Genomic DNA, 22,805 nt, shown 5'->3' on the forward strand with positions numbered 1-22,805 from the left:
TTCCGCCCGACAGTTAAGAAAAATGTTCAATCAATAATATTATATATTGAAATTTTCTATGTGCTGTACAAAACCTGCGGGCATTACTTTTTTTGGTAAGTGTGTTCTCCGAGAATATCTATAGTAAATTTAGTATGAACAAGCATTCCAAAAATGGCTATAGATATCCTCAGACCTATATCACTTGGAGGGTACATACTCAAGCTCTATTGATGTCTGACATATTTTAACAGAGAGAGGTCAATGATCTAAGTTGATCTTTTACATTTTTTATCTGCAATGTCATACAAGCATTTCCAAAGTTCATCGGTATTTTGTAACAATAGTTGAGAAATCATTTGCACTACAATAATGTAGATGGCCAGTATCTAGTATGTCGAGTAATTCGAAAATCTCAGAAAAAATTGGAAAGTGTACATTTTCTGTTTTTGTTAACGCTAGATCAACATCATCGCCTTGGAATCCTGTTGAAAATTCAATATCTTTTGCAATAGAATCAAATTCATTGAATGAAATTGACATCAAGAGGCGAGTTAATTTTTTGAATTTTGCAAAGCTAAAACACTGCATGACCTCGATTAAGTTATGAACAATAAAATTTATAAGGTAGGAATGTGCACTTAGCTGTAACACAGTTGTCTCTGAGGGGGGCATATCTCCTCGTGACCTCACTCAATCAAGTCTACACTGATACTAAAACAAAATGTTCGAGGAAATATCTGAATTAAAAAATTTGTTTACAACATTTCACTACAACAATACATCATAACTTCATCTTCAATTTTAATTAATTTATCTATAGACAAATTGTGTGGACGGTAATAGCACAAATAGTCTCTTATATAATTCAAATTAACTGTGCTTAGAAAAATAGCCTTTAATTGTTTCGCCAAACTATAATTTTCACGAGATGATTTCTTAATTGCAATTTCGCATTCGTCATACCAGTCTATGCAGTTTTTTAACCTCACTTCCAACTGGTGGTCAGCAGCTAACCACTTTGTCGGATCCATAGTTGTCGAGCAAATGGAGTAAACTATGTGTAGGCGGGCACTATTATAGGGTAATTAAACGGTCTTCCTTCATTAATAATTGTAGACAGACAACACGTGCGAGCTTTATGCAATCTCAGTGCATGCAAGCAATAAACACACTGTAATTCCTTTCCGTTGTAGAAGAATCCATAACGTGCAAAGTTTCTTTTCTGTGCATTCGTATACATAGGCGCCAATTTCATACTTTTCATACGAGTATTCTCGCACAAGAAATTATTTGTTTGATACATATTTTTAAACAGCAAAGAATTATAATGTTGTGCACTGTACAAAGCACACCTTCCATCGGGTCTATACTTATGTATCTTACATGCATCATAACACCACGAAGTGGTGAAAAAGCTGAAATCGGGCTTGAGAAAGTCCTCCGGTATGCATTGTACGTTAGAATGCAATCTTCTCAAAAACTTTGCTTTCTCAGTTCCTTTTGTAGAAATTTTTTCATAACCTGCGAGGTAAACACGAATCATTGTCTCATTCCATTCCAAATCTCCATCACTCCATATTATTTTATGATAGTTATGTTCCAGCCATGTTACATCGTTATACAATTTTGCGCTCAATTCCATCTTTGCAAATGGTGATTTGAAATGGAATACAGCATAATTATTGCACTCGTCAACGATAGCAAGTTCTTTCACAATAATTTGATTACAAGTTTGTTTAAACCAGTGAAGATCAACCATAGCAATTTTCGTGGGTGTCTGCTTGTCGTCCACTCCTTTCTGTTCCTCTTCACGTTTCTGTTCCTCCACCTCTGGTGCCCCCTCCTCCTCCTCCTCCTCTCATGACTTCTGGATTGGTGTACTGCTTCTCCTTGATTCATAATAGAAACTATCAGATTCAATATCGTAAAGTACCGACTGAGTTTGAGCTTTGTCCAAAATATCAGAATCGAGATCGCACTGGATACCAACAGTCCGAGTTTGTGGCTTGTCCAAAATATCAGAACACAAAGAATAGGACATGATTCCTGTTCAAAGGTAAAACTGATAATGGTTTACATTTGGCACAGTACACACCTTATATATAATATTGCATGCAGTGATGCACTCTATCGGCAAAATTACTGAACTTCTTTCACCATGCTCGTGAGAGGCGTGTACTCCATCACACGATCGCTAATTAAAACGCAATACGCGGAAGTATTTGCAGGTACTGCAGTATTAAATTCCATTTCAATACGAACATCTGTCGATGATTTCAAATGACTTGGTTGGTGTGAACAATCTACAACAATCAGCGGTGTTGATTCACAAAACGTTTTAAAATCGATTTCTGTTCCGAGTTTGCTATTGATTGAATGATTATAATACGAGGGTGCGAAATCCAGGAACATCCGGTATAAAACTTCCTTCTTACCTAGCAGATTTTCGTATGGATAATACTCACTATTCAAATATACTTTAACATTGTAAATATCACAGCTGTCAAAATTAGATATTGATTTTTTAATTTTATTCTTTCGATCAGTTTGAAATGCAATTATAATATATTTTGGAGTATCAAAATTCGATGTCGTGCGTACTGACCAAGAATGAACAAGTGAATTTTGCAAATTTGGTAATTCACAAATTTCCCAATGGCAGAAACTTAATTTCAGTGGAGTGTCGGCATCGAGCAGTCTCAAAAATTTCAATCGCACATGATCTTCTAAAGTAATGTAGGGCATCCGCCATTGGAGCTTAGTAATTTCTACACTAACCTCTGTACCGGTTGCAGACTCGACGCAATTGAGGTCTGAGGGCGACCTCAATAATACAAGCTCTTGTTTCAAGTTTAAAATTATTCTTTGAAAATCTTCAAAAAATGGAAGGATTAATTTCAACGGCATACAGAAAGTGAATTTATTATCTGTAAGCTCATATCCTGCTCTGTCAAAACCAGCTAAATGATATGTGTTTTTATCAGATGCGTTCTTCACAAGAATAGCTTTAATTGTAGAAGTTAAACCAATTAATCTTGATTTGGAAATTTGTTGACCTGCTAATTCGTATCGTATTTCATCAAAAAGGTTGCCCACTACGTTACTGCTTAATTTATAGTCTGCCGCAACGGGCGCACCAGCCGGTTGAGTTGCCTCCCCTGCTACTGTAATTGCAGGCGCTGCCAGTTTTGTGCAGCTAACCATTCCCTCAATCAATATAAATGATTTACAAGGTGAAGTGTACACATCCAATGAATTTATTCCTATCCGAGCTTCATCAGAGTTTTTTATTTCTTGTCCCGAATAAACTGTATGAGTATGAAATTGGAATTTGGTTATGTCATTATAAAACTGAAGCTCTGTCTCCACATCCAGAATATCACTAATTGCTGCGCCTGACATTTCGCCAATCAACTATAAAACCTAATTTTTCCAATATTCTCGCGCTTTTAGCCGATAACGCCCTATTGCTTTTAGTAGATGTTGACGCTATCGCGTTCCTTTCTCTAATGACTTGATTAGTCTTATTCGAACGCGGATTAAAAACAAGATATCCCATTACTTTTGTTTTTCATGTATGTGCAGTCTAATTGTAATTGTATCTCCGCGGAAATCAATAAACGATCTGTTCTGGTCTGTTACCTTTACATTAATAGTTTGAATTCGACGTGTATTCAAAGGTACATAAATAATTGGAGAGGGTACTTCATTTATTAATAACCGCTAGGAACCTTTGGCAAAAATTCGTAGATTATATGTTTTTCTTTTCCGTTAAAGTAACTGCCACATGCTAAATTACACTCAACAAGAATACTGTCAATGCTTGCTATGTTAACCAAATGTTTGGAATAATACCATTTATTTGCTTGCAAAACAACATTATCAAAACCGAGTATCTTAGCAATCGAATCAGAACGTGTTAAATCAATAGGCTTATCAGAATGAATTTCAATCTTCATAGTATTTGCATTTGCACGTATAATAAGTTTATTCTTCTTCCCATCAATATTCAATTTATTCTTTAAAGATTTTATAATATCTTCAAGTTCATATGCGCCGGTATCCAACATGATTAACTTATCGCCATATTTGAAGCTAGAATTTGTTCCTTTGTTTACGTTTGCAATACTATTGTAACTAGAAAAATTAATCAGTCCAATTTCCCATTCACAATTTTTGTCCAATTCTATAATTTCTTGTAAATGTTCATAGAGGTTACTTGACTTTGATCTTAAGGTAATAACGACCATCTTGTGTGTTCACCACAAACACTTAGTTACAACTGATTTGCAAGAAACAATAATGTAAGATGGCCACAAAAATCGCTATTTAATGGCTGCATATGCTCCACATTATAAAATATATTTACTCCATTTTCTTTTTTCCAATATTTGTCCAATTTGTATGGCGGTTGTAAATTTCCAATTGGATCAAAATACCATACATTAGAGCCAACTTTCTTATATGCTACCCAATGTGTGCCATCCTCGCTTTCCCTTGCTAAATTCACAATGGCATTTTCGTTTTTTAGAATTTTTTTTGGTAATTCATCTAGCATATATATTCCTCTTAGCTGAATCTGTAATAATTTTGACCAATCAATCAAATCATAATTACTCAATTCTCCTTCAATATTCATGCCTTCTTCTTCTTCGTCTTTTTTCTACTCTTCTTTGTTGTTCTACGTTTCTTAACTTGTTTTTGGGGGAATAAACTTACTCCATATGATGGTGGTGGGGCTGGGGGTAGAAGTCTGCCACCACTAAGCGGTGGGTAAGGCTTCAAATAATATCCTTTTCCTGCAATATGTTGTTTCAACTGAGCTATAGCTTTGCGTCTAATATCATTACTATAACTTCTCCTCTCATTCTTCTTCTCCTTCTTCTTCTTTCTCAAAGACCCACCAAACGCCACTTTAGCTTTCATAACGTTTGTAACAAGATAGCTAAGTGCTTTCTCGGCAAGGGGTGTTTAAGGATTTTTGAATATGTCCCATGCAGCGTTTGCTAGAGCTCTGTCAGCTACCACTCGAGTTTTATTATCGCTATTTTGAGTATAGGCTATATCATGTATCTTGCAAGCTCTATCTAATGAATTTATACCTTGATCACCTCTCTTTAACCTTTCATTAACCTTGGTGCCTGGCCCGCAATACTCGTATCCCGGAATATGATATTCTTCTCCCAGGTTATCAATTACCTTATTTAAAATAGTTGATGTCACATTACCTGCCAAACCTGACACACATTTAAAAACTCTTGCCGCTGAACTCAAGATTCCTCTACCCCGTTTCCTCGAACTCTGCTTTTTTCTCCTACATACCATTTTTCATTACCTTTCAACTCAATGGTTGAACATTAACTGAGGTTAATTAATCAATACATCAACTTGAATTGAATTGGTTTAATTTTCAATCGAGTTGGAAATGAATTCACACCACAATCAATCAATCATAGTCAAAAATGTCTAGACTGAAATTTGAAACAACATATCGTTCACTCTCTCTCACACAACTGTTTACAAGATTTTATGTTTTCGGCCCCAATATAAAGTCTTTATATTTGGCTAAATCCATTTTTTCTGTAATAATTTGCACTACCTGATTTTCTGTAAGGTTATGTTGTTTGGCCTCAATCCAGTTCATGTGAAAAGAAACCTGGGCGTATTTGGATACGATGTCCAGGGCCACTCTGTGTATGAATAAATTTAGATAGTCAATGAATGGAGCCGAACATTGCAGTCTCATGACAGCACCCTCTTCCGAATTTTTAATTGCCTCAGCTATTTCATCACGAACGCTTTTCACAGCTACTCCCATCTCGTTTTTCTTAATAAAATCTCCTATATCATTTTTAGTTGCGTACTTTTCCGCAATTTGCTTAATTAGAATAGCAATAGCATCTTTTGTAATGAATTGTTCAATACCCTCCATAATATTAGCTTTTATTGCACTCGCCATTTCAGATAATCGTTTTTCAAACTCTTCCTTTGTTAATGAAGAACTAGTCAATTTCTGCAAAGCAGATTCTAAATATTGCTTATCAATTAACGATGGATGTGTTTCATTTACTTTAGTAAAAATTTCTGTACTAAGTTGTTTTAATTTAGTATTGAGATAGTTTCTGTCCAGCACCTCCAAATTCTTAATTTTATCCGATATGGCTTTTAATTTCTCATCTAAATAAGCTTTATCAACTTTATCGTTGTTAATACTGAGCAACTGAGATGAAAAGCTGTCTGTTGAAGTTTTCACTTCTCCCAGAGCGGATTCTAAATTCAGAGTTCTCTCTGCAATAGCTTTATTGATATTAGCACTGAAATTTTGTAATGTACTTAGAATATGTTCTCTTTCAATTATGCTCACTCCAATATTCTTTGTATTTTCCGAAACGAGTTTGGTTATTTGCGAATCTAAATAAAATTTCACAGCTTCGCTGATTCCTTGTTGATTTATCGATTCGATTATCTTCTGTGTTATCGAGTCAATATCACACGTAAGATTAGCAACAGGTCCGCTAGCACTAGGCGTATCAATTCGTCCAAATCGATGTAGAGTCATCGTAACACTGAACAATTAATTTTGCTTCTTTTAGCTCTTCAATTATAGACGCGATCTCCACATCATGCCTGGTGTTGCCACTAGCTTTTGAGGAATAGAGTAAATTTAATCTTTCCACTAATTCGTCAAAATTATCAAAGTATTGATAAATTCTATCATGAGAATTATTTTTTGCAAATTTCAATAAACCCCAACCCTTCTTTTTACTAAGTTTTTTACTGGGAATAACTTTTGAATCATTTGCGATTAAATTCCCTGATTTCGTTTAACATAGCCTCTTCGATCTAAATGTATGCCTGTAAGTGTTAAGATTTTTTTATACTTATCCAGATCTCTCTGATTATAAAGATTTGAGTTTGGTCTCGCACTGAATAATAACTCAAGTAGACCATGTGTTAAACGGAATCTTTCATTATTAATATCTATATAACCGTTATCGAATATTACTTGCTGATTTCCAATATAATACACGTCATCTTTAGAATTCCATAACTGATTGAATTATCCAATTTTTCCGCATGAAACGTTTTTGGATATTGTGACAGCACATCATCGTTTCTGCTAGAACCAAGTAAACTGTTTTCAAATTTAGTCGAGCTTAAAAAATTGTCTGTTGAACTCTCATAACTCTCTTCATCCCCCTCCTCATTATCATCAATATCCATACTCTCTTGTTCCTCTTTTACTTCTTCCTTTTTAGGTGTAAAATCATGATTAGAGTGCAAACTAGATTTGGTTTTTCCCAATTCAATTATAGGTTCTATTAATGGTGAAAGAGTTTTCCTATTGAATTCCTCCGTTCGTTTTTCAAAATTGACTAAGCTTTTATGCTTGTCACTGATCACCTTTCTCAATTTCTTAATCTTTTCTATTAAACTCTCCCTCTTGTTATTTACTATGCTATTTCCTCTCCTCTTCCTCCTCCTCATATGTGTTTTAGACAACATGACTGTACAAAGAATTAATCTCTACTGAATGGAAAGAATCGTGTCCAGTGAATCCCGATATTTTCCTTCCTTTATATTACATTCTTTTAAAATTGTGAGAAAATTATGCGGTTTACGATTCCAAACTGTATGACAAAGTTTACTGAAATATTTATAAGACATATCTCCTCCAAAATGATCTCTGTGAATTAATTTGAGACTCAATAAATCTATCTTAAAAATAATTATCATATTTGCGTTATCTCTAGTGAAATGTTCCTGAGTATTCAGACCATTTTCTTCAATGTATCTTTTATCGTCATAAGGACTCAAACAGACCTTAGCACATTCGACCTGAAACATACTATGGTTATAGGATCTTAACATACTAAATTTTTCTACATGTACACTACGTTCAAACAATGATTTCTTATACAAATTAAAATTAAGTTTTCTACATTTAACCGATGACTTTACTCCTTTTGCTACGCATTTATTTACAACCTCGTCATCATTCTCATTACAAACTAAAAAGCTGTAAAGTTTCGATCTAAGACCTATAAATTTAGAGATCGGCCTTGAGCCCGTTTCATCCTTAAACTTACCTACAACTTTATTTCTCTCCATGGAAAAGCAAGGGTGGGCAGGTGGATAGTTTGAAGTATCGAATAGGTTCAAATTATCTTTAATCAACTGATACACATCCTCTACTTTTACATTTAAAAGAAAACTGTCGGTATCGGTCATACAGAGTTCTACGCGGTTCCAGGGTACGATTTTTTGCAACTTGCAATAAAAGAATTCGTACATATGGAATTTGCTTAATTCCAGTACAGTGAAGCCGGAATAGACAGGTCTGTTCATTGTAAGTTCCAATTTACGAGAGAAAACCGTGATCACGTCTGGACTAATTATTTGCCAGCGTTTGCATAACGGATTTGAAATGTACTTGTCTAATCGTTTTTCGTCTGTAATAATTTTAACATTCATATGTTTCCGAACTGATTGTATAGTCTTACCAAAACAAAGATTACAACATGCCTTAAAGAAGGATATTTCAAATTTTTTTTTCGCGGCCTGTCTATTTTTGATATTGAAGTCGATGTAGCTTTTCAGCCAGGGAGATTGGGAAAAGCTAATGACGCGATGCACTTTCAATAATTTCAAACCAAGCTGAAGGTAGAGTTTTAAATTGACATAGTGTACAATGTACTTTTCACGGTTAAAAAGTGTGTTCATGAGTTTTCTGGTCACTCCCTGACCGTTCTCATTTGTCTGATACTCGGACAGCAATTCCCGCAGTGGAGTTAAGTGTAGCGGCGCGAGAGGGAAGCTGGCATGCTTATCGTGTAAATCTTTCGGGTACTTGAGATCACATTCAATTACGTAACCAGTTCCTGAATTGCTGTCCAAATTCGCGAAATCAAGTTTGGAAATTTCTTCCTCTGTGAGGAATTTGAAATTCCAAAAGGGAGGGGTCTGCTCATAGAATCCGCATAAAGAGAATTAGCATCAACGTAAAGGAGATAATTAGATGGTTTTGAGGTATCGTATGTCTCAGGTAGATGTTTGTTATCCGCCTCACAATAATGTTTACCGATAAATGAGACCCCACCTCTCATTCCCGCTTCGAACAAGAGATGCATGTCCGGATCTGTAAGTAATTGCAGTTCGACTTTAGTGTATTTCAACATGCAATTCCAGGTGAAGTCCGCGAGGGAAATAAAATGAGTAACATCAAGCCCGTATGAGGTAAAAAGCGTAGACCTCATAGATTCAAAAACTGTTGCTAATAACATTACGTCTAAACATAAATAAAAATCATGATATTCACCCAAATTTTTCAGATTGAATGTCGAGAACACTCTTTGTGCATGTTGATATTCTTTGTGTGTCAGAGGTGTGTCCGTTAAATCATTATGAAAACATTCTATTGGAGGAAGTGACGTTTCCACGAATTTTTCAGGACAACTCATGTAGGAATACGGGTATACTCCTTTTTTTAACAGAAGCTGTCTGTGTTCGCGAGGTGGATCATGAAACACCGAAAATAATCGCTGGAACTTCTTTTCCATGTCTGTACTTTCTACCAAACTACGCACCAATACTTCCAAGGATTCGTTCATAAACTTGTGGGAATCTAGAAATTTAATTTCGCCTACCGAAAGTGACAAAAATCTCTCTGACGTATTCGCGATGCAGGATATTTCTTTTTTACATTTACCAACGCTTTCAGAATAAAATTTGAATCAAAACCGGAGAAATTATGGAAATAACACGAAATGTACTTTGGAGTACGTGCTGTTAAATTGCAAGAAACGTGTGCAGCACACAAGTAATTACCGGTTTCATGTGCATGGTGTCGACATTTAATATCGGTTTCTGAGAACGGTTCAGCACAAAGCCCGCAGTTTACTGAATTTTGAAATTCGCACTCTTCACTTTCGGACAAATGTTGCATCGGAATTTCACGTTTCATATCCTCATACAAAATTTCGCCAAGATCTGTAATTTCCTGAAGAAATTTCTCCATGATTTTTTCGTCTAAACTACTCGATCTATGGAGTACAGGTCCGTATGCAATTTCTCCGTTTACATCTATAACAATGAAACAATACCCGCAAGGAATATGCCGCGCCGTTTTCTTTGTGTAACTACGAGTAATTTCATCGGAATCGGATTCGTCATCATCAACATCATCATCATCATTATCAATATTCACAATGTATGTTTCTAAATCCGCGTAAATGGTGTACTTTTTCTTCAACGTCGCGCCTAGTTTCTTGAATTTAATTGTCTCTCCGCGTTTAGGATATGAAACGCACTGAGATTCAAACTTGGAACAAAGTTCCACATGTTTCAACAAATTTGCTTTACCGTCTACATTTCGAGTTTTGTCTGATGTGAACTGGTGAAAACAGAAATTACAAACATGTACTTGACCGTGGGATTTTGAAAGGTGGGAGAGAAGACGAGATAGCCCGTTTTTCCCGTTTGCGGTATTTACTAAACAGAAATGAGTTTTTCCTGCATCGCCTTTCAACATTGGAAGATTAATTTGGTGTTTACGAGTGCGGAAAATGCTTGTACGGTAGGGGAAAAACTTTTTGTTGTCATATGCGATGACGTGAATTGCAATGTCCGGATTGAGTATTTCAAATTTCTTAATATCGCGTGTCGTCACCGGGAAATTTACACCTCGCATATTAAGTGTGTGAGCAAACTAGCTCAAATACTTTACAGTCAAGTTCGAGTTCCTTGGCTTCTGATGGAAATACGCGAGCACTGACCATAAAAAGCATTTTTCGTCAGAGAGATTTTTGACATTTATAATACAATTTTTGTTTTTCAAAAACTGGGGTGTTTGAATGAAACTGGATGTGTATATAGGATTAAATTTAATCACATTTACATCCAGTGATTCAATTTTCTTTAGCACCCATCTGCTCCCATGTCTTACGAAATTTTCGAAAGACAAGAGGATTTTTCTCACAGCTAACATGAAATGTTCATTGAAGTCATCATAGTTCTCCAAAATAGACAACCCTATATTTGAGAAACTATGTAAGTTTACTAAAGTTGAAACAGACTCATCAACCTTGTCATCCAATACCACTAATTTATACAATAAAACGTTTAAAACTATGAACCACTTTACATTTCCATCATACCGTGCCGCATGCTCCCTAATTATCTCGAAAACTCGAGTTTTCGACCTCTCAAGCACATTCTCAATGTCAATATCCTCGTCATCGAGGGTGATGCGATGGCGGACTGCGCTTGAATTGATGGCATGAAGTCTGCATTCCCTCGGCATGATACTGAAAAAACAAAAGAATACTGATCAGGATGGCATAGGCAATTAATAGTGTAAAGGAGTACAATTCAAAATCAGTTGTGAATTAGCATTCACGATGTTATCACAAGGACAGATAATGTTGCATGAAAGATTGAGATTATTATCTTTTGATAAAAGATGGTTGAAATCTTCTCCGCATTTGTCCGCGGAAAACATGGCGAAAGAGGGATTTATATTCTCATCTGCACCAGACATTGTGCGATGTGTATTTTGTTCAATTTATTTGGGAAAATGGGAAGAAAGTGACATACCAGCAATAGAACATGCAAGGTACAGCCCGAACTGTAGAAGGAAAGGAAATATAACAATTGAAGAGGAGAATTACGATAATAATATTCTACGAGAATATGAAGAAAGATATTCAACTTTTAATTGTGTAGAAGATTCATCCGTTCAAGGAGAGTATTTTGAAAAGCATCAACATCTACATTGTGACTTTTGTAAATCATTATCCAATAAAGCAGAGTATTTTGCGAGAAATGGTTATTTCTTACATAAAAATCCATTCTATCTGCAATGTGTCTATTGCAAATATATTATCGAAAATCCATTTGAAAAAGTGATACATTTACCGTTTTGTTTATATGAAGAGTGTGAGAAAGAAGAGCGGGGCTTGGATGTTCCGGATATACTGTATCATAAAGATGAAGTAAAATCGCATGCATGCAGTATATTGTAAAAGGTTTTTTATTCTCCGAGGACAAACACTGTCCTCGGAGGAGAAAAACTGTGCTCCGAGGAGAAAAACTGTCCTCGGAGCACAATTTTCCTCCTCAGAGGATAAAATTGAAGTAAAAATGTACTTACATGTACTGCTTGATGCTGCGTGAATCTCCTCGAGTGTAGAGGTGTAGATAGCGACCTATGGTACAGGTGTAGATAGCGGGCTATGGTACAGGTGTAGATTGCGGCCTATGGTATGATTGACTCCTCTCAGGTGTAGATACTGCCTTTGACTCCTCGAGTTGAGAGGTGAGAAAATGCTGTGAAAACAATGAAATATTTAATAACTGTAACCAAATATATATAAGTAGAGTACTATAAAGTACATTAAATTATCGCTAGAGTGTGCTTTTCATAATAATAATAATAATAATATAATAATAATAATAAGCTAGAGCAAGGTAATCTGTTAGTAGTGATCTTGTCTTTGCTGATACAACATCAAGCTACTGTACTGAGATGGATAATGTGTTTGGTGCGGCATCAGTGGAGTCTGAGTTAAAGTCTTCAGATTTGTGCGTTCAATTCATTATAGATAGACATCTTAATCAATTAAGTGAATACCATTCTGTTCCTCTAGAAAAAATGAGATATCAATATAAATTAAGTGAACTCTTGGACACGCACCTAGATATATTGCAGAGATTAGCAGAAAAAGGATGGATAAATCTACAATATCTAACATTTGTGAGAGACTATGAAAAATTAGGTTCTTGCTTCAGTGATGGATACGATCATATTCTTGTTTGTGATTTATATGATACATCATATGATAAATTCTGGGGGAATGGCGATATCCCCGATTCATGGAGATGTGAGTGTGCAATCCTTAAACAGTCTATCAATAGAATTAAGAAGGTTATAATAGAAAACAATGCTCATTTAACAGAAGAACAATTAAATCAACTTATCTGGAATTTTTTACGAGATTCTGCAGATGAGACAGGCTTAGAACAGGATTGACAAAGAAAGATCAAAACATATAAGTGTATGTGTGCAATATTGTAAATAAATGAAATGCTCAACTTTGCTACTGGTTGGTTGAATATTAAAATGCGTTATCTCATTGATGATAGAAAACACTGACAAGATAAGATTCATGTTTGAAAAATGAGGTCCTCTTACTTCCATGTTGAAGGATCTAACATGGAGAACAATATTGTCCTCGGAGAAGAGGAAAATTTAAGTAAAAATGAACTTACATGTGTTGATTTGACGAAATGAAATAATCGGATATGCTTCTCTCAGCTCAGTTAGCTCCTCGACTCGGTTCAGGTATTGTCTCAACTCAGGTAGCTCCTCGCCTATGATTTTCTCGATGCAGGTAAGTTTCCCTCACGAGAGCACAACTGCTTATGAGACCGAGTTGTGAGGTGAGAAAATGCTGTGAAAAACAATGAAATATTTGATAACTGTAACCAATATATATTATAAAAATCAATTTAGTGTTATTTCACAAAAATATGAGAATGTAACAAAAATTTTTACTTACAATCAAATGTTAGCGTTGACCTCGTGCTAAACCTCTGGGGAGTATTGGCAGTGTTTGCCAATTGTGACACGCCTCCTATGTGTTTCTATCTCACTTGTACAAGCCTGCAACAGACAGAGAAACGACTTGCTATATAATCACTTTTCTCAGAGGAAAATCATCATTCACGTTAGAGCTATACGCTTGAGTATTAACTATTGTTTCTAAAAAATCGTCATTCGTTACGCGGAGATGGACTCATCAAGTGCTTCCTCATCCTCCACAACATTCTTATTACCAGACAGCCCGCCTCCGGAGAGGAAGATGAACTTCTGGGAGCAGCAGAAGCAACAGCAGCAGAAGCGCCGCAGCACGGCTGCTACCTCGGCTGTTGCCTCCACATCTGCTGCTGCCACCTCCTCCTCCTCCTCCTCCTCAGATCCCTTGAAGAAACAAGGGATCTTTGTACGTGAGGAGGATTCCTCCATCATCATCCCAGACAGCAGCCCTCTCCCGCAAGCTACTTGGGCGCCGCGCCGAGCGACGCTAACATCAGTGCCTGCCGCCGCCGCCGCCGCCCCCAAGCAGTCAGTTAAGCGGAGGTTGTTTGTCGACGACGACGATGAGGAGCCCTCCAACGTCCTCACTCAATCGAAGGTTAGCATACAAAAATATTATTATTGTAATGTGCACAAAAGATTTCGTCCATTTCAATAAAATCTTTTGTGCACATTACTACAAGTCTCTATGTTTATTTGAATAAATATGAAATTACTGTGAGCAAAGTCTCAAGACTGAGCTTGTACGTATTATGCTATTTCAAAACAATCCGAACACAGATAAATTTTCACACGATGGTTGATATACACATTTACTAAGTATGTTGCATGATAATTGTGAGTTATGAGAATTTCCGAGTTATTACATACTGATTACATATATATATGAAAAATCAAATCATATGTTGTTTGTGTGAAACAAAATTGTTAAAAATGTGCATGTAATGAAGTGAAATTCGAATATATATATATATATATATTGATATTTGAATTATGAAAAATCCAATCATATGCATAAACTGTATGTTTTCTGCAATAACTTTGATGACAAATTACTTATTACTTATATGAAAAATCCAATCATATGCATAAACTGTTTGTGTGAAACAAAATTGTTAAAAATTTGCATGAGTAATGAAACGTGAAATTCGAATAATATTGTTATTATAAATCCAATCATATTATTCTGCAATAACTTTGATGACAAATTACTTATTACTTATATGAAAAATCAAATCATATGTTGATTGTAATGAACTGAAAAATTTTTTTCGATAATTGAGAGTTATGTCAGAGAATTTCCGAGTTATTACTCACAGTTTTGAGTAGTGAATCTGTTGAGCAAGATCTCTCTCTCTTGTATGATTTTAAACCTGAAACAAATAAGAGTCTAATGAAATATTTTTCAACAGAAACGAGTGCAGCTACAGGAGTCGCAAGACAGCTCAATAATGTCTCTGTTATGGGAGACGGAGGAGGGGGAGGAGGAGGATGAATTGGACAGGGAGACAGACGACTTCATTCGGATCATAAATTCTAGATGTGAAAAACCCTGGATGCCTCTGCGGGAATTGGAGGAGGGGTTACCATACCCCATCGTGGACGTCCGGGAGGCGTCCAACCAACATGGATGTCGCATCATCTTAAAACTATACACTCCTGGAATGAGGTCGACTGAGGTTTATCTTCCGGAACGGTTTTCCGAAATTGTATCCTCAAACGATGTTGAGAAGTTCAAAAAGAACTGCACAAAATCTTGCCTTTTAGTCAAACATGTTAATCCTAGGTGGTCCGACATAAAGATTGTTAATAAAAATTGTTAATAATCTTGGGCCCATCTAGCATTAACATATATATATGCAAAACATGTATCATATTTATAATTTACTTGTTATATGTATCCAATATCTATAATTCTATGTATCATATTTATAATTTACTTGTTATATGTATCCAATATCTATAATTCTATGTATCATATTTATAATTTACTTGTTATATGTATCCAATATCTATAATATCAATAACATTAAAAAAATAGTTTGTTTTCTATAAAAATTTTTCTCAATTCTCACCTATCAGTTCACACACACACACTAGTATACGTGTTGAGCACTCAAATCACTCACTCTCCACACTATGCAAGTTGCATTGAGTGATAAGAAATTAAAATGTGTTTTTATAGCTTGATGTATGCACGCACGCGCAAGCATGCCCCTGAGCTGAAAACATCAGCCGGTCGCTCACTCAGTCAAGGCCGGCTAACGCCCCCCCGACCTTCACAAGGCCGCCCGCCTTCCTTGTTGATAATAGCAAAAAGGAATTTAGAAATATGGTGATTTGAGAATAGGAGATAACGCATGGGGCCATCTGGCTGGATTGGCATTCTATTCATTCTTATCTGTATGACTTTCAATATTATTGTGTTTGACTTTTTCACATCAACTATTTGAAATGCATTTTGAAAATTCATTTCAAATAGATGATCTGAATGGGTGAATTCGATTTGAAAGTATTATTCCAAATTAATAGAGAATCCTCTAAAAGAGGAGGATGATGGATTCACTTAAACTGGCAGTAGCGTACGCCCGATCAAAGTGGAGAATGGCATGATTTCTATTCTCTCCTTTACTCGTCATTCGTAATGCAGAGATCGCTATGCGGTGAGAGGCATATGGTTTCACTTACATCTGGCAGTATACGAATGATGGATTAAAAAGGAACATACTCAAGCTTCGCCGAGTTCTCTCATCACACACACACACATGGCTTTTGCAATAGAGGAAAAGCGGCAACGTGCCAGGGGCCCGAGTTGGGTGCAAGCCAGTCTGCTGCTTGTGTGAGAGAGAAACAAAGGAATTTAGAAATATGGTGCAAGTAAGTCAGAATAGGAGATAACGCATGGGGCCATCTGTTTTTTCCACCTAGTAGTTTGCACAATCTACAAGTAATGCTTATGCGAGAGACAGAGAAACGATGGGTGTATCACTCTCTCTCTCGTACCCTCCGAATTATTCAATTTGCAATCACTTTAATTTTACAGTATTATAAGTTATTAGATGTAACAGATTCACTTTAATTTGACAGTAGAGAATACAGATTCACTTTAATCTGTCAGTATAGCATTAGATGTAGTAATATGGATTCACTTTAATTTGACAGTAGAAAATTATTTTTTTCCTCACTGAGAGAGAGAGAGATCTCTCTCTCTCCATCCCCCTCGTCCTCACTGGGAGAGGGGAGATAAGATAAGGAGAGAGAGAGGGAGAGGGAGAAGGAGAGGGAGAGGGAGAAGGAGAGGGAGAGGGGGAGGGGGAATTTGCGCAAACTCAGGGGGGTGGGGGAGGGGGGAGGGGGGGAAATTGCGCAAAAAAGCCAGTCCAATCTCCCAATATATAACTACTTCATGGACTCCACCAAGAGGAAATCTTTCAAGGGTGGTGTGGTTGTAGAATTATTATCTATTACAAGAGGCTGTTTATTACCATTGAATGCTAAACTTATTGTAGAGTGATTCATCAAAAAATCGTGACCAAGTATCACATTGCAACAGCATTCTTTTAATACCAAGAGTTTAATATTGTTGTATTCATTTCCTTTGTACACAATATTGCTATGAACACATGCTTTTGTAGCGGTGTTATGTTGAACAGATGCAAATCTTATAAAACAAGAATCTGATGCAGTTTTAAATTTATTTGTTTTTGCAAATTCTTCATCAATAAAACTGGCAACACTTCCGGTATCAATAAGAGCTGGTGTATTTATTCCATTCACCGAAACAATAATTGTAGCTTTAGAAAGATTACTGGCTATACCAGCTGCAGTAATAGTTGACGTAGTTAGTTTTTCTTTGAGCGTTTTACTTTTACACACATGGGAAAAGTGTCCAATTCGGGAACATTTATGACAAGTCTTTCCTATTGCAGGACACTCTTGAGAATTTGAGTGTTTTTTATATCCGCAACGTTGGCATTGAACGGATTTCTCTACAATTGCCTGTCGATTTTGGGTTACAGCATTAACGTCTGAGAAAGATTCACTCAAGCTTATGTTTTTATTTTCTTCAACAGAGTTTGTATAACAAGTACTTTTAAAGGAGTCGGCATATGTTTTTGCGGATTCAAGAACACGTGCTTGGGAAACGGTTTCTTGTAGACTCAAATCTCCTTGTTGAAAAAGTTTCTCTTTAATTTCAATAGAACATAACCCTGAAACAAGAGCATCTCTAATATGCTCGTTTTTGTTTTCTTCGGCTGACACTCTAGTGAAGTTACATGATAAGCTTAATCTTTTTAGTTCAGAATAGTAGTGATCAATGGACTCACCTATTTGTTGTTTTGCATTAGCAAGGCAGTATCGTGCATAAATTTCAATCTTTGGTTTAACGAACATATCTTCCAACATGGATATAGTTTCTTCATATGAAGTATAGCTTTCCACAATTTCGTATAAAGCAGGTGATAAGAAGTTTACCAATATTTTCATTTTGTCTTTGGTTGTCGTTCCTTCTAAGAAATTTTCGAACGTCTTTTTCCAATGTTTCCACTCTCTCTCTGCCGTAGGCGAATCTGGGTCGATAGATAATTCCTTTGGCTTGAGAAACTTGTCAATATGTGATTCCATCTTATCTTCTTCGTAGTTACGGTTTTCAATCGTTTTTGTCTTTTTCTTTGTCGGCATTTTATTTGATTAAATTGAAATAAGTAAACTCTTCATTTGTAGAGCTTTAATCAAATAAAATTGAACATGACTTTCTACTAGTAACGGATCAACAACATTTGATATTTATGAATGAATCAATGACAACGAAAACATATGGTTTATCATATCAAACACATGTAGAGATAAATAGTTGAGTAGTAATGGTTTTTAATACATTCATATAAAAAATAATAATGAGAGCCTACATTTTTTTAATATTCCAGATAAATTGTATTGGTTGTATATTTTTGTTCACATTGGTTTGCAGATGTCACGGAGTGCAAGAGATTTTTAATTAATGCTGGACTCAAAAATCAATGGATTTTATTTTGTATAATTTCAAATTAAGTTATAACCATTTATGTAATTTTTTTAGTAATGATGATTATTTTTTTTCTGTAAGTTGACCACGAATACTGGTTGAGAGTGATCAACTTAGTTCCTATTTTTACTTTCATTGCCCTATTACCATAGGTAAGGAAAATATTGTTTTCCAAAAAAAATTAAGGTACCCCAATTTCAAGTTTTCTATACGTTTCAAGGTCCCCTGAGCCCGAAAACATGATTTTTGGGTATTGGTCTGTGTGTGTGTATGTGTGTGTGTGTGTATGAGTGTGTGTGTATGTGTGTGTGTGTGTGTGTATGTCTGTGAACACGATAACTCCATTCCTAAGTAACCGATTGACTTGAAATTTTAAACTTAAGGTCCTTATACCATGGAGACCCGACAATAAGAAATTCAATTCAAGATGGCGGAAAAAATGGCGGATAATTACTAAAAAACCATGTTTTTCACGTTTTTCTCGAAAATGGCTCCAACGATTTCCTTCAAATTTATACCATGGATAGCTATTTATAAGCCCTATCAACTGACATGAGTCTCATTTCTGGGAAAATTTCAGGAGCTCCGTAACATTATTGAGAAAAATGACGAATAATCACTAAAAAACCATGTTTTTCACGGTTTTCTCGAAAACGGCTCCAACGATTTTCTTCAAATTTATACCATATTCATAAGCCCTATCGACTGACATGAGTCTCATTTCTGGGAAAATTTCAGGAGCTCCGTAATATTAATGAGAAAAATGATGGATAATCACTAAAAAACCATGTTTTTCACGGTATTCTCGAAAACGGCTCCAACGATCTTCTTCAAATTTATACCATGGATAGCTATTTATAAGCCCTATCAACTGACATGAGTCTCATTTCTGGGAAAATTTCAGGAGCTCTGTAATATTATTGAAAAAAATGACGGATAATCACTAAAAAACCATGTTTTTCACAGTTTTCTCGAAAACGGCTTCAACGATTTCCTTCAAATTTATACCATGGATAGCTATTTATAAGCCCTATCAACTGACATGAGCTTAATTTCTAGGAAAATTGCAGGAGCTGCGTAATATTCTCGAGAAAAATGGTGAATTATTACTGAAAAACCATGTTTTTCACGATTTTCTCAAAAATTACTTGACTGATTTATTTAAAATTCATACTCTGTATAGTTATTTATCAGCTCCATCAACTGGCATGAGTCTCCTTTTTGGGAAACTGATGGGGGGTTCACCCCATCCTTCAGAAATGGACTTTGTAACCTCCTTCTCGTGCATGTGGTAGGTAGGTAGAGCAGTCTATAAAAATAACACATAGTCGAGATATTTCATCTGTAGAACAGCTGTTTTGACGATTTTTGAAAAATCATCGGATTTCACAATATTTACACAAAGGAAAAAGTACTCTGAAAACAATTATATACACACATATACAGTAGTCTGATCGTAGTTTCAAATAATTATGTTGCCGCCAATCATCATTATGTTATTTTTCTCTAAATTATTGTCGCTTAAGAATGAGGCTCCCAGTTTAATGAGCAAGGAAAGTTGTGTGAGTGTACCACACCAGATTTTTAAACTGTAATTTGCTATGTTTTTGTGAAAAGGAATCAATAAATTTCATTTCATTTTTTCATTTTAAATGTAATTAATTTTACGAGAGCCTATCAGAGAAGCCTTCTTTTATAAAAGGCCGTCTCTGATTGGTTCTCATAAAGTTAATCACAATTAAAATTTAATCGGCTTCTGTGCAACAAGACCTAGCTTTTCAAATTCATCTGATTTTGAAGCTTCTCTTCAATTAGATGGATAATTAAGTTATAACTCTCAATATAATGTCATAACACTGTTAAAACATAATAATCACTCGATATGTATTGAGCAATACCTTTGGTTTTATTAGGAAAATTGATTTGGAGCTTTTATTTGCATAAATCAATATACTTCATAGGTAGCGAATAGCAAGATGGACCCTGTTGTCATTATATTTTCAAATGGCTGCAAGGGACCATTCCGTTATGCACTACCATTCTGGGTAAAAGAGGATCTTCAAGCAATAAACGTTCCCTTTTAGGTTATCTTACTGTTGGTTATGGATGCTCCGCATTCTGTGCGACGTCATAGTTCCTAAGAATATTCTGGTGACGTCATAGTGACTAAGAATATCACTGCATGTGTATGCGCGTGCGTACGTTGCCCTGTGATACTAGGACTATTTCGTACTAAGAGTATTTCGGTACATCGACCCCCACTTCCAAAGACCTTAAAGATGCATAGACTCACATACAGCGCTAGTGTCGTACTTGGAATTGAAATCCGCCATTGAGGGGGCAACACAAAAGATTATTACATACCAATGCCACCAATGTCTTTGTGATCAATTGTATTACAAATATATATAGATATAATACTCGTGCTAAAATACCCCAATGGCGGCCTTCAATTTCAAGTAAGAGCTATCATTGGGAAGACATAGGCATTGTGGGTCTATACCTCTTTAAGGTCTTTGCCCACTTCTGCCACAAAGAAGTCACTCTGTCCATCTCTCGTTCGACAAAGGTTGGCAAAGCGATGTTCCTGAAGAGACGCCCGCATCTCTTTGATGGATTGTGGCGTTTTGGGCTGAATCGCCCTCCTAGATCTGGCCATAGTTCGCAGAACTGTAGATCTTGATAGTCGTACAGCTGCATCTCTGTGTCTGGGAAAGTAATTGAAGGAAAAATATTTAATATTCACGTGTGTTGTCATGAACTATGAGATTTTTGACAAATAAAAACAGTTGAAAATGTTTGAAATAATCTGGAATCGTATTTCAATGGATCATAACTTAAATTTTAACCACATGAAAATCTCCATGGGAGTGAGATGAAGCACACAGATTTTTCTTATAAATAAGACAGTGAACAGTGGGCCTAGCCTTAAAATACAATAAATAGCATAAGAAGTTCCGCTCTTCTTTTAAAATGTTGCGGAATAAATTGAACACCAAAATAAAAAAAATATATTAATAGATTTAATTATAGCAAACTTTAAAATAATTTCCAAAAATATTTTAATTGAAGTTCATGATGATTGAAAATTTCTATAACTTACTCTTGTTCTCAATAGAATCTTGACACATCATTAAAATATCATTTTTTCTCAAAAATAGATTACTGATTCAACTTCAAAATAAATGTTTAATTCTTGGTCTACCATCAGGTGATACCAATTGAACACAACATTGCAGTGTTCCTGTCTGACGGTCTGGGAACTGGAAGCCTCCAATTTAAAAAATTGAACCTAGTAATTCGAAATATTCAAATTGAGGAACGTGATTAATTAATTAATAATCTATTAATTTAGTGATGCGTTAATTTGTATACTGTAAATTATTTCAACAACCATACATCACAAACGGTGAGGCAAGCCGAATTTCATAACTTACAAAAAGGTAACGTTTTAGATTTATTCGAACAAAGTTCAAATTTATCATACGTTACAACTAGCAGAAAGAAAGTTATTCGTTGTATATATATAATATATAATCAAAAATTGCTATTTTCAAATGTTAGAATTTCAAATTCAACAAATTCGGAAAGCACACATCATTCTCCTGCCATCCTACAGTCAACATGGAAAAGACATAGCAAACACTTATACTTTAAAAAAGTATTTGTTTTCAATATTTACCTGATTTCTTCATCGGCGAAAATGGTGGGGATGGAAACATCTCTTTCCTCTCTCGCCCACCTCTTCACGGTAGACATGAATTTGTTTTTTTGGCCGCCTGCTGGGTGGATCTGGTCGGCAGTTGTGTTGCGGCTCGGTATGATTGGCGACCTGTCAACGACCTGCATCCACCCAAAATGCAGGGCACTGCCCATAATTGCATCCTAAGTACCTGCAAATTATCAGAGGATAAAAACAAATCATATTTCTCTTTCCTCTCTTGTCAAATTCAACTTCTTGTTGAAGCACTTTAAATTAGTGAGCACCTCTGGCTGGAGAACTCGCTCACCAACGGCTGATAAGTCCGAAACTTATTCATATAGATTATGAATAGTTTTTGGCCAAGCCTGTTGTTCCTTTCCAAACATATTTATATGATAGGCTATAATGTGATTGTATCCACAAATAAATGAATATATTTTACAGACAGATGAAAGGCGTAAGAAAATCAGTCAGAATGTGATACTAGCGGGTAACCC

General features: G+C 35.7%; 1 protein-coding gene across 1 annotated transcript; it reads right to left on the reverse strand.

Annotated features, from left to right (window-relative positions):
- Positions 1-21,102: 21,102 nt before the first annotated feature.
- On the reverse strand, positions 21,103-22,481 carry LOC120354583. Its single transcript, XM_039441931.1, has 2 exons — positions 22,288-22,481; positions 21,103-21,313 (listed from the first exon to the last, which is right to left on the reverse strand). Exons 1-2 carry the CDS (start codon positions 22,479-22,481, stop codon positions 21,103-21,105), a joined length of 405 nt encoding a protein of 134 aa, XP_039297865.1.
- Positions 22,482-22,805: the final 324 nt, after the last annotated feature.

Source organism: Nilaparvata lugens, chromosome X (genome assembly GCF_014356525.2).
Source record: "Nilaparvata lugens isolate BPH chromosome X, ASM1435652v1, whole genome shotgun sequence".
NCBI lineage: Eukaryota > Metazoa > Arthropoda > Insecta > Hemiptera > Delphacidae > Nilaparvata > Nilaparvata lugens.

Excerpts from the sequence above, each read along its gene's own strand:
- LOC120354583 (XM_039441931.1), bottom strand. The coding sequence starts at position 22,481 with ATGGGCAGTGCCCTGCATTTTGGGTGGATGCAGGTCGTTGACAGGTCG. Across the intron at positions 21,314-22,287 it reads TTCGCCGATGAAGAAATCAG|ACACAGAGATGCAGCTGTAC; the intron begins GTAAATATTGAA and ends TTACTTTCCCAG.